Genomic DNA, 11,267 nt, shown 5'->3' with positions numbered 1-11,267 from the left:
AAAGCCAAGTAAATGCCTTTTCTTCTCCCAAAGTGCCATGTGCTTTGTACCCAAAGTACCATAAAGGTGTGCTTATAAAGTCACAACCTCCCTTATGGAGGTTGTGAGAAGTAATAGAAATCACCTAAGTAAAAAAAAAAATAAATAAAGCTTTATTTGGAAAGATCTGTAATGATGGAAAATAATTGAAGGATATCAGTAACATGTGGAACTCCTGGAATGAGAATTCCCTCTCCCCATCCAGATATGGAATTAGTTTTGTAGGATTTTAGTTGTTGTGGTAAGTGTTGGTGCTAAAAAGACGAAGGCAGATCCTATCCTGAAGGCACTCAAAATCTTGTGGGGAAAATATTGAAATGACTAGCTAAACACAAGATCTATACAGAATGAACAGAAGGTACGCTGGGAGAAGAAGATACTAGAAATTAGAGGGGAAGAGGAAAAGCTTCCTTCGAAGCTGATATTTGGAGTGAAAAAAGTCACGGAAACAGAGTGAGAGGTGAAGAACAGGAGCATGCAGTGTGCATGGGACAATAGATAGGCACAAGGGAATTGCTTCCTTCACACACACACCCTGATAGATATAGATATAAGCCTATCTATCTATCTATCTATCTATCTATCTATCTATCTATCTATCTATCTATCTATCTTTATCTATCTCTATATTACATGTGTGTATGTGTTATGTGACTTGCCTAAGGGGGTCATTACTAGTATTAGACATGGAATGTCTGATTGAGTAGAAGTATAGTGTTGTTATTCAGTTGTTTTTCGGTTATGTCTGCCTCTTTCAGACACGGTTTAGGGATTTCATAACAGTTATAATGGAGTGCTTTGCCACTTCCATCTCCAGCTCATTTTACAGATGATGAAACTGAGGCAAAAGGAACTAAATGCCTTATAAGTGTCTGAGGCCCGGAATTGAACTCTGGAAAATGAATCTTCCTGATTTCAGGCCTAGTATTCTATCCACTCCATCACTTATCTACCCTACCAACATAATGTCCCAATCATTATAGCAATATGTTTGTTTATAATGATGATGAGGAGGATGACGATGAGCATGATAGGGTACAATTTCATTAGTCTGAATGATTTTCAATTAGTGAGGAGACAAAAGGAATGAGCTAGATGCCTACGTTATACAATGCAAAGTAAGAGGTCTTTGATGAACTTGCCCCATTCATTTCATTCCTAAGCACAATGAAGAATGTGCACTATGATTTCAAATAATGAATCATGTTATTTGATTTTGGAAGTCATCAAGATAAAAAAGTACTTCTTAGACTGCTGGTAGTGAGAAATCCTTTCACTACTAAGTTGCGCTGGTGATGAATTATGAAGTCACGCTCTCAGATTCTGAGATATTGTCATTCTTGACATTTAAAAAAACGCATATATTCTTCATGATAACATAAAAGAGATGAAAAGATATGAGCCATTGTGGTTTGATGGAATGAGAACTGAATTTGGAGCCAGGTGACCTTGGATAAATCACATCCACTTCCTGAGTCTCAGTTTGCTTATCTGAAAAATAAAGGGATTGGACTCAGTGATGAAGCAATGGCTCCATCATTTCTTGATTGATTAGGTTAACAGAGAGCTGAATGGTGGGATCCCACTAATCATAAGCAAGAATAGCCTTATGGTGTAAGAGTGAAATTACGCATAATTAAAATGATACTCTCTATTCAATGCTTCCACACTTTGTGGAGATTTCACTGCTGTAAATAATTTTTCCACCATTTCATAGAACACCTTTCAATTTCTTGGTAGTAGACATTTCTTCAAGATGATTGTGGCTAAAATATCCTTTACTCTTCAGGTTGCCAGGTAATTAGCCTCTCTGAAGTTAGCTGGGCTAGTGTTTGTAAGGCAGTCATGAAGTCAGTAATATGGCATGCAGTTGAAACATTTTGAGCCTGGTAGAAATCACCAGAACTTCATCTCTCTTTGCAGACTTTGACAACCAAAGACTACCTCTAATGAAATAACTATTCCAAACTCCGAATTGCTGATGGCATTGAGATTTAACCAAATGACAAACAGAGATAAACAAGATTAGGTGATAGGTAAATGTTACTTTCTTTTGATTGTAGAGTTTACCCAGTAATGCCATGCTGGTTTTTCATTTGTTTTATCTAGCTACAGGCAATGGTGCTTCTGATCCACTTCTCTATGTTAGCCAAAGCCCTCTGCAGGTATGGAGAAATACAACTATACTGTATCTGAGTTCATCCTACTAGGTTTCACCCAGGATCCTATGATGCAACTGATCCTTTTTGTCCTTTTCCTCATGGTATACTTTTTTACATTGGTGGGGAATATCACTTTGATAGTCTTAATCTATACAGACTCCCGGCTGCACAGCCCCATGTATTTCTTCATTGGGAATCTGTCTTTTCTGGATCTCTGGTGTTCTTCTGTTTATACACCCAAAATTATGGCGACCTGTGTCTCTGCAGACAAAAACATCTCCTTTGATGGATGCGTGTCTCAGTTTTTCTTCTCAGCTGGACTAGCATATAGTGAATGTTATTTATTGGCTGCAATGGCATATGGCCGTTACATGGCCATCTCCAATCCATTGCTCTATGCTCAGGCCATGTCTAGATGGTTATGTATATGTCTGGTTGGCATTTCCTACGTTGGTGGTTTTGTTAATGCTACCATACTTACTAGCAATACATTCACCCTGAATTTCTGTGGGGATAATATCATTGATGACTTCTTCTGTGATGTCCCACCATTGGTGAAGCTAGCATGTAATGTAAAGGAGAGTTACCAGGAGGTGCTCTACTTCCTCTTGGCCTCCAATGTCATCACTCCTACTCTATTAATCCTGGCCTCGTACCTTTTTATCATTGCTGCCATCTTGAGGATCCGCTCTGCGCAAGGTCGACTCAAAGCCTTTTCTACCTGTTCTTCTCACTTGATTTCTGTTACTTTATACTATGGCTCTATCCTCTATATTTATTCTCGCCCAAGTTCCAGCTATGCCCTGGAGAGGGACAAAATTGTCTCCACATTTTACACTGTGCTCTTTCCTATGTTGAACCCTATGATCTACAGCCTAAGGAGCAAGGATGTGAAAGAAGCCCTGAAGAAACTCTTCAAAATAACTTCCTGAGTTTGAAGGAAACGTTGTTTTTGACCCCCAAAATCACACATATATTTGATGTCACTTCCATCTGACATTCAGAGGTCTGCCAAATGTTTTCTATTAATAGTTCTCTAGAATATGCCTTCTTTTTATGCAGCAAATTGTCTAATAAGAGGTGAGGCTTAAATAGACTTAAATAGTCATATCCTACCCATCTGGGTCTAGCCACGTAAATTAGGAGTCATGTTTGAAGAAAAATGTGATTGTTCATTCAAGTGCGTTTCATTGTTTAATTGCTAGTACAGGCAAGTGTTGGTTATAGTGACTTTTGTTCTATGTTTATAGTCGGGGACATCTGTGCTCAAATCCCACTTCTGGCAATGTGTGAAAATGGACTATGTGTATTTCAAACAAGTCATTCAGTCCTTTAGCCAATGAGTATTTATTAATGTCTTATTGTGTGCCCCAGGTACTACGTGCTGATGATATGAAGAAAGATAAAAATAGACCCTGTTCTAAAAGAGATCACATTTTATTTGCAATGAAAACCCTTGAACATACTTATGCATAAGTATATGATAATAGGTATACTGTAAAATAAGCATTATAATATGTGATAATAGGTGTAATACAATAAGTACTTATACACATAGTATAAGGAGAACAACCTTAGTGGAGAGGGCATTAGTAGCTTGGGGGAATGCCATTTTGTGGATGGTGGGATTTCAACCAAATCTTGAAGGACGGCAGGGAAACTAGGAAATGAGGAGGAGGAGGAAAAGTATTCTACGCAAAAGGGAAAGCTAATACATCAACACAAAGAGAAAATGGAGTGAAAGAATCAGAGATAAATCTGGTATATCAGAAAATTCAAGTACGTGGAGGAGAGCAACATATTAAAAGAACTTAAAAGTAGAAAAGGGTCCCATTTTGGAAGGCTTTAAATGCCAAACAAAGCAATTTGTTTTGTGTTTTGATGATAAAGAGCCACCGTTTTTGAGGAAGTTGACTGACATTCTTTTGAAAATTCGCTTGATCAATCTAAAGCAACACTTTAATATTTATCTTGTTGTTTTTCTTGAGTTGTGTCAATTACACTCTTTGTGACCCCGTTTAAGTTTATCTTTTATCTTGTGTCTATGACACAAGGGTGGTTTCACACTTCCTTCTCCAGGTCATCAGCTGAGTAGTGTATGTGTTGTCATCATCTGTCATGTAATAATCCTGAAAAAATTACAAATCCTTTATGTAAATCTTTCTATATTTTTTGTTACAAATTACATTTAATGCCATTATTTTCCTGGGACATATTTCCCGTTAAAAAAAGTAGAAAATGTGTAAGAGCCAAAGTGGCAGAATAGAAAGATACACATACGCTTAGCTCTTACCCCCAGCCCATAAAATACCTGTAAAGAAGAACCCTCAACAAATTCTAGAACAGCAGAAGCCACAGAACAACGGAGTGGAGGAGATTTCTGTTCCAGAGAGACCTGAAAAACCGACGAGAAAGGTCTGATGCACAACAGACAAGGAGCAGAATCGAGCCCTACCTTGGCCATGTGGGACCGAGAGGAGCAGTTCCGAGCAGCCTTCAGGGATGGAATCTCCAGTGGCAGCGCAGGTCCCTCAACCCACAAGCGCCAAAGGTCAGTGAGAGGGGCTTTTCGGCTGGTCGACAGGGGAGAGGGATGCCCCCATAACTCAGGCCCCCTCAGCAGACAGCAGTGGAGGTGGCAGTGGATGAGGGCTCCCAACCAGGCAGTGGCCCGCATCCGTTGAAGGTGTCCTCGTAAAACCCCTGAGGGAACTAAGTACCGAGTGGCAACCCTGCCCCCTCCTGAGCAGGTGAACTTAATCTCACACTGAATAGCATCCCCGCCCCCGCCAAAAGCCCCTAAGGCTTGGGAGCAGCATTTGAATCTCAACACCCAGGCACTGGCTGGGCTGAACTGAAGGGGAGGTGATTGTGGAGAAGAAACTGAGAAGTCAAGGAACTGGCTGAGAAAATGCCCAAAAAAGGGAAAACAAAAGACCATACAAGGTTACTTTCTTGGAAAACAGGTGTCTCCCCCCATCCTTTCGAATGAGGAAGAACAAGGCATACTGTCAGAGGAAAAGAAGGCCTCTGCCTCCAAAAAGAACTTAAAATGGGCTCAGGAAACAGAAGACCTCAAAAAACAAGTTAGCAGCTTACTAAAGGAGAAACAAACAAAAAAAAATGCTGAGGAAAATAACAGCTTTAAAAAGAGGCTAACTCAATTGGGAAAAGAGGTCCAAAACGTCAACGAGGAGAAGGAGGTTTTAAAAAGCAGAATTAGCCAAATGGAGCAGAAGCTTCAAAACCTCACTGAAGAAAATAATTCGTTGAAAGAGACAATTGAGTTCAGGGAAACGAATGACTATGAGTTAAACCAAGAATTTAGTAATTAAAACCAAAAATTTGAAAAAAATAGAAGATAAGGTGCAACAACTCATTGGAAAAACAACTGACCTGGAAAACAGATTCAGGAAAAATAATTTAAAAATTATTGGCCTACCTGAAAGCCATGATCAAAAAAAGAGCCTAGACATTATCTTCCATGAAATTATCAAGGAAAACCCCCCTGATGTTATAGAATCAGAGGGCAAAATTATTATGGAAAGAATTCATCGATCACTTCCTGAAAGAAACCCGGACAGAGAAAGTCCTAGGAATATTGTGGCCAAATTTCAGAGTTCCGAGATCAAGGAGAAAATACCAAAAGCAGCTAGAAAGAAACAATTTGAGTGCTGTGGAAATACGATCAGGATAACACAGGATCTGGCAGCTTCAACATTAAGGGATCGAAGGTCTTGGAGTGAGATATTTCAGAATTCGAGGGAATTGGGATTGAAGCCAAGAATCACCTACCCAGCAAATCTGAATATAATATTTCAAGGGAAAAAATGGTCATTCAGTGATATAGTAGAATTTCAAGATTTCCTGTTGAGGAAAAGACCAGATCTGTATTTAAAAATTTGACTTCCCAAGACAAGAATCAAGAGAACTATGAAAAAGTAAACAGAAAAGAAAAATCGTAAAAGACTGTCTAAAGCTGAACTGTTTACATTACTACATGGAAAGAAAATACTTTTTTTTAACTCTTGAAACTTTTCTCAGTATTTGGGTAGTTGGAATGATTGTACGTACACACACACATAAACACGCATAGATAGAGAATACAGGGTGTGGTATACCAGAAGAGATGATACACACACACACACACACACACACACACAGAGAAATAAAATAAAATAAAATAAAATATAAATTAAGGAGTGAAGGAGGAAAACTCCCGGAAGAGAAAAGGAATAATGGAATGGGGAAGGCTACAACTCATAAAAGACATAAGAAAAATCTTATTCATCGGAGGGGATAAGGGAGAAGGGGAGAGGGGGAAAATAAAGCTACTCTCCCCACATGTGCTGAAGGAGAGAATAACATGCTCACTAAATTTGATATGAAAACTTATATAGGAGAGGAGGCGACAAGTGGAGTGAGGGGAATGTTAGAAGGGAGGGCAAATGGGAGAAATGAGTCACTAGAAATAAACACTTTCGAGAAAGGACAAGGTCAATTGTAGGGGGGAAAAGGGGGATAGGGTAGGTCAGAGGGCAATATAATTAGTATTACACAACATGATTACTATGGAAGTCTTTTGCAAAATAACATATATTTAGTGTGTATTAAATTGGTTGCCTTCTTAGTAGGGCTGAAGAGGGAGGGGGGAGGGAGAGAAGTTGGAATTCAAAGTATTAGAAACGAATGTTGAGAATTTTATTGCATATAATCGGAAAATAGGAACTACAGGGATGGGGTATGGAAATTTATCTTGCCCTGCAAGAAAAGAGAGAAGATGTGGATAGGAGAGGGGTGGGGTGTGATGGAGGGGAGGGTACAGTGAGGGAAGGAACAACCAGAATGCAAGGTATTAGGAAGTCGGGGGAGGGGAGTGATGGGGAGAAAAATTGGACATGCTACAAAGTGAGGTAAAAGCAATTAGTATGAAAACAATAGAGTGAATTAATTACTGAGAATAAATCAATGACATCTTTAGTTTGGAGAAAAGAATTTCAGTCTAAATTTCCTAGAGGAGGGTAGCCTCGGGTGAAATATGGCATTAAAGTCAAGACTTTAATGGTAAATTTGATTTTATGATTGGCATTTAATCAGGAACTAGAACAAGTATAGAAAGGCATGTAAGACACTTAAGACCTGCCTCAAAAGATGTTCCTTAGCCAAAGTGAAACTATAATCATATTTGAAACCTGGTTATTGGAACTTGCCATTTTCAGATGCTATGGGACTATTAAGTGACTTCTTCTGACTCTAACTCCAGGTATGGGTAGCAAGAAAGGTGATCGGAGCCTCCAATACATGATGCCAGTAAGCTGATGAGATGCTGATATGAAGTGCATAAGGTGATCTCAAGGGGAAGGGTGGGAGAGCGACTGTTCATCCTGGGCTGAGGTAGGATTCTCCTGACTCGATTTCCCCACTGACACCTGGCAGACTTTAAGCCTGACTGAATGCAAGTGGATAATCTAATCGTGCCTGGAACTGACATGAAGTTGGGAAGACACTGTATCCCTGCAACGTCCCTACTCTTGGTGGCAATTTCCTATAGTCAAAAGGTTTGTAAACTTAATACAAGATCTATTCAATTATAGATTATTGGTAGGGGAACATCCCAGGTTAAGTGTCAAATTAAGGCATTAGGCGTAGGACTTTAGACCAACAACAATAAGTTAGGGTCCTTTAATTCTTGGTAATATTGTGGAGACAATTAGCTCAAGAGCTTGTGAAGTTAGCAACATAAATATTATTTGTGTCTCAGTTGGTTAATGTTTAAAAAAAAAATTTCTTTTGTGGGCCATATAATAAATGCTTAAAAAAGTATCACCTGTCCAAAAGTTGGAATTGCTTTATCTGCTATAAACTGTGTTAAAAATAAATAATAAAAAAATTGAAAATTGTCCCCAATTGATAAATGTTCAAAGTGTTTGAACAGTTAATTTTCAGAGGAAGGAATTGAAGCTATCTATAATCATATGAAAAAATGCTTTAAATCACTATTAATTAGAGAGATGCACGTGAAAACAACTCTGAGATACAACAACACACTTGTCAGATTGGCTAACAAGACAAAACAGGAAGACGATAAATGTTGGAGAAGATGGGAGAGAGTTGGAATTCATTGCTAGTGGAGCTGTGAGCTGATCCAGTCATTATGAGGAACAATTTGGAATTATGTTCAAAGGGCTACAAAAATATGCATACCCTTTGACCCAGCAATAACGCTTCTAGGATTGTATCCCTAAGAGATCATAAATATGAGAAAGGGTTCCACATGTACAAAAATTTTTATGACAGCTCTTTTTGTGGTGGCCAAAGCCTTTGATTTAAAGGGATGGCATTTTGGGGATGCCCAATTAGGGAATGACTGAATAAATTGTGGTATATGAATGTAATGAAATACTGTTGTGCTATGAAAAATAAGAAGACTTCAGAGAGGCCTGGAATGACTTACATGATCTGCTGCTGAGCAAAAGGAGCAGAACCAGTAGAACTTTGTACACAGCAACAACCAGAGTGTGCGAGAAATTTTTCTGGTAGACTTAGTACTTCATTGCAATGCAAGGACTTAAAAAATCCAAATGGACTCGAGTCAAAAATGCCTTCAGTATGCAGAGAAAGAATTAAGGAATTCGATAGCAGAATGAAGCAGACCATTTCTTATGTGTTATATTTTGTTTTGTTTTATGATTTCTCCCATTCATTTTAATTCTTCTACGCAACATGACTAACATGAAAATGTATTTAATAGGAATTCTGTGTAGAATCTATATAAAATTGCATGCCACCTCAGGGAGGAAGTGGAGAGGGCGGGATAGAAAAGAGGGAGGAATGGGAAAAATCTAAGATATATGTGTTTGTAGAACACTGAAAAGAAATGAAATAATTTAATTAAAAAATTGAAAATGGCATCTCTTATGAAATGGAGATAATAGAGCTTCAGCAATATAATTTGTAGGTAAATATCTGGTGCTCTTATGAAACGATGTTAATATGTGACATACAGCTTTAAAATTCGGTCGTTTAGATGCAAGACCTAAATAGACAACAGAAATCTAATTTTCCTCAAATACGTTCCTACGGTGTTATGAACTGTTTAGTAAGGGAATGAAAAACAAAATGTATGTATTCTCAATAACATGAAAGATGATTTTCATCAATCAAGTGCTATATTCAACCTTATGTGTGACATTATTCTTGGAAAAAACTTTATCATGAGGTCAATGTTTCTGTAATGGCTTAGACATCTTCAGTTGGTAAAATCACAATGGACACTTGTTCCTTCCAAAAGAACAGCTTCTCTGCTTCTCTTTGGCTATCTGGACAAGGGTTGGAGCCTCGGAATAGATTAGAATATACTTTGATTTTTTTTTTTAAGCGATGGAAACTTCAGACATGAATTAACCTCATATTTTTGTAGAAAGAGTGGGGACATGTAGAGGGCCGAGCTCTGGACCGTGGTCCCCTGGTGAGCCCGGAGCCGCCCGAGGATGAGAACCCGCCTCCGGGTGCTGGGAACGCCCTTACGGAGTTGGCTCTGCCTCCAGGGCGGAACATGGGAGAAGCCCCAGCAGGGTATATAGGAGGGGTACAAGGGAAGGTCGGGAGGATGATGTAACCAATAAAGTGAAGTAAAGCTGCCTCCTCGGGTGCACTGTTTGGTCATTCCCCTCCCCGACAGGAGGGGCTGGAGAGGTCTGAAGACAGGGAAATCGGTTAGCTTACAGGAACGGTACGCTTCCAGGCGACGGCTCAGGGACAGCCCCGAGAAGCGACACAGACTTTTATTCTTTATTCATACTATGATGACTTTCAGTTTTTTTAGGAAATTAGATCAATCCTGGCGGCTTTCTATATAGGAGCAAAAATGAAATTATTTCCATTGAGAGCTCAGCATTGTATGAATGATTTACAAATAGAAGGTATGAAAATTTCCTAACTTTTTTTTAAAAAAATCTTTATTGGGCTGACTTTTATTTTGATATTGAAATAATATGAAAATATGTGTGAGCTAATTTTAACCCATTAGATCAATGTACATTTTAATTTTATGTCATCAGAATGAGGATTGGAAATTGAATTTATTTTTTAGAAAATTTCTTGAGGGTATTTTCTCAATGTTGTTTTTCCTTTGGTCTCGAAGAAGACCATGATATCAGAAAGATGATGTCATGAGTTGCAATTAGGTTGAGTTTAATGCAGGGAGGGCTGTGCAAATTCACCAGCCTCACTTCTTCCTCCAGAGGAATCTGGATCCAGTGACCAGATATATCCATAGGCAGAACTATAGATCAGGACAACTGGTGGTGGCACAGGATGCAGTGGGAGACTATGATCTTTTAGAGATAAATTCATTCCTCCACCATTACAAGCAACCTTTCTCCCCACAATTTATAATCTTACAGATTTTCCAAGAGCATTCAGAGGTTAAGTTACCTCTCAGGGTTACATGGACAGAAAGATCAACCTTCATGTGAATAACTGGACACAATCTACCATAACTCAGTTTTGCCTTGCCTAATAAGAAGTTCAGGGTGCTCATCGATTTATGAATACGTGCAAAAGAAGAAAAGCTCAAGAAAAGAAAATTTCCAAAGTCTATGGTCTATATAAATCTTATTACTGCTTAAATAAATACTTTTTGAATAGAACCAAATTTGAATAATATGCTTTGGAATATATCAGGACTTCAGAATTTATTTCAAAATCGCACTTTATCGATAAGGAAACTGAGGCTAAAAAAGTTATGTTCCCTGTCCTAGATCATCCAGGGAAAAGATGGTAATGTACACAGGAGAGCTCCATTCTCTTGTCTTCTAGTAAATGACTCTTTCCTTCAAACTTTGCTGTCTCTTTCCCTTTTGCAACCATTTTCTAAATCAATATAATAACATGTCCTCTTTGAATACATTTCAATAAGAATGCAATGAGAAAACACATGATTGATTTGTCCTCTATTTTTAGAAGGGTGATAAAAATATTTTAGCTGTAAATTAAAATCACCTTATCATTTTGATACTCTCTATTGCTTTCCTGAAGGCCTCTTTCACATCCTTGTTCCTGGAG

At 38.5% G+C, this 11,267-nt stretch overlaps 1 protein-coding gene across 1 annotated transcript; it reads left to right on the top strand.

Annotated features, from left to right (window-relative positions):
• The first annotated feature begins 2,206 nt into the window (after positions 1-2,206).
• LOC140523265 (olfactory receptor 9G19-like) lies at positions 2,207-3,133 on the top strand. The gene has a single exon (XM_072638217.1). The coding sequence runs from the start codon at positions 2,207-2,209 to the stop codon at positions 3,131-3,133; it is 927 nt and encodes a 308-aa protein (XP_072494318.1).
• Positions 3,134-11,267: the final 8,134 nt, after the last annotated feature.

This window comes from Notamacropus eugenii, chromosome 2 (genome assembly GCF_028372415.1).
Source record: "Notamacropus eugenii isolate mMacEug1 chromosome 2, mMacEug1.pri_v2, whole genome shotgun sequence".
Lineage (NCBI taxonomy): Eukaryota > Metazoa > Chordata > Mammalia > Diprotodontia > Macropodidae > Notamacropus > Notamacropus eugenii.
This window is presented reverse-complemented; position numbering and strand designations above follow the sequence as displayed.

Bases quoted from the DNA above. Each gene is read 5' to 3' on its own strand.
- LOC140523265 (XM_072638217.1), top strand. From the start codon at position 2,207: ATGGAGAAATACAACTATACTGTATCTGAGTTCATCCTACTAGGTTTC.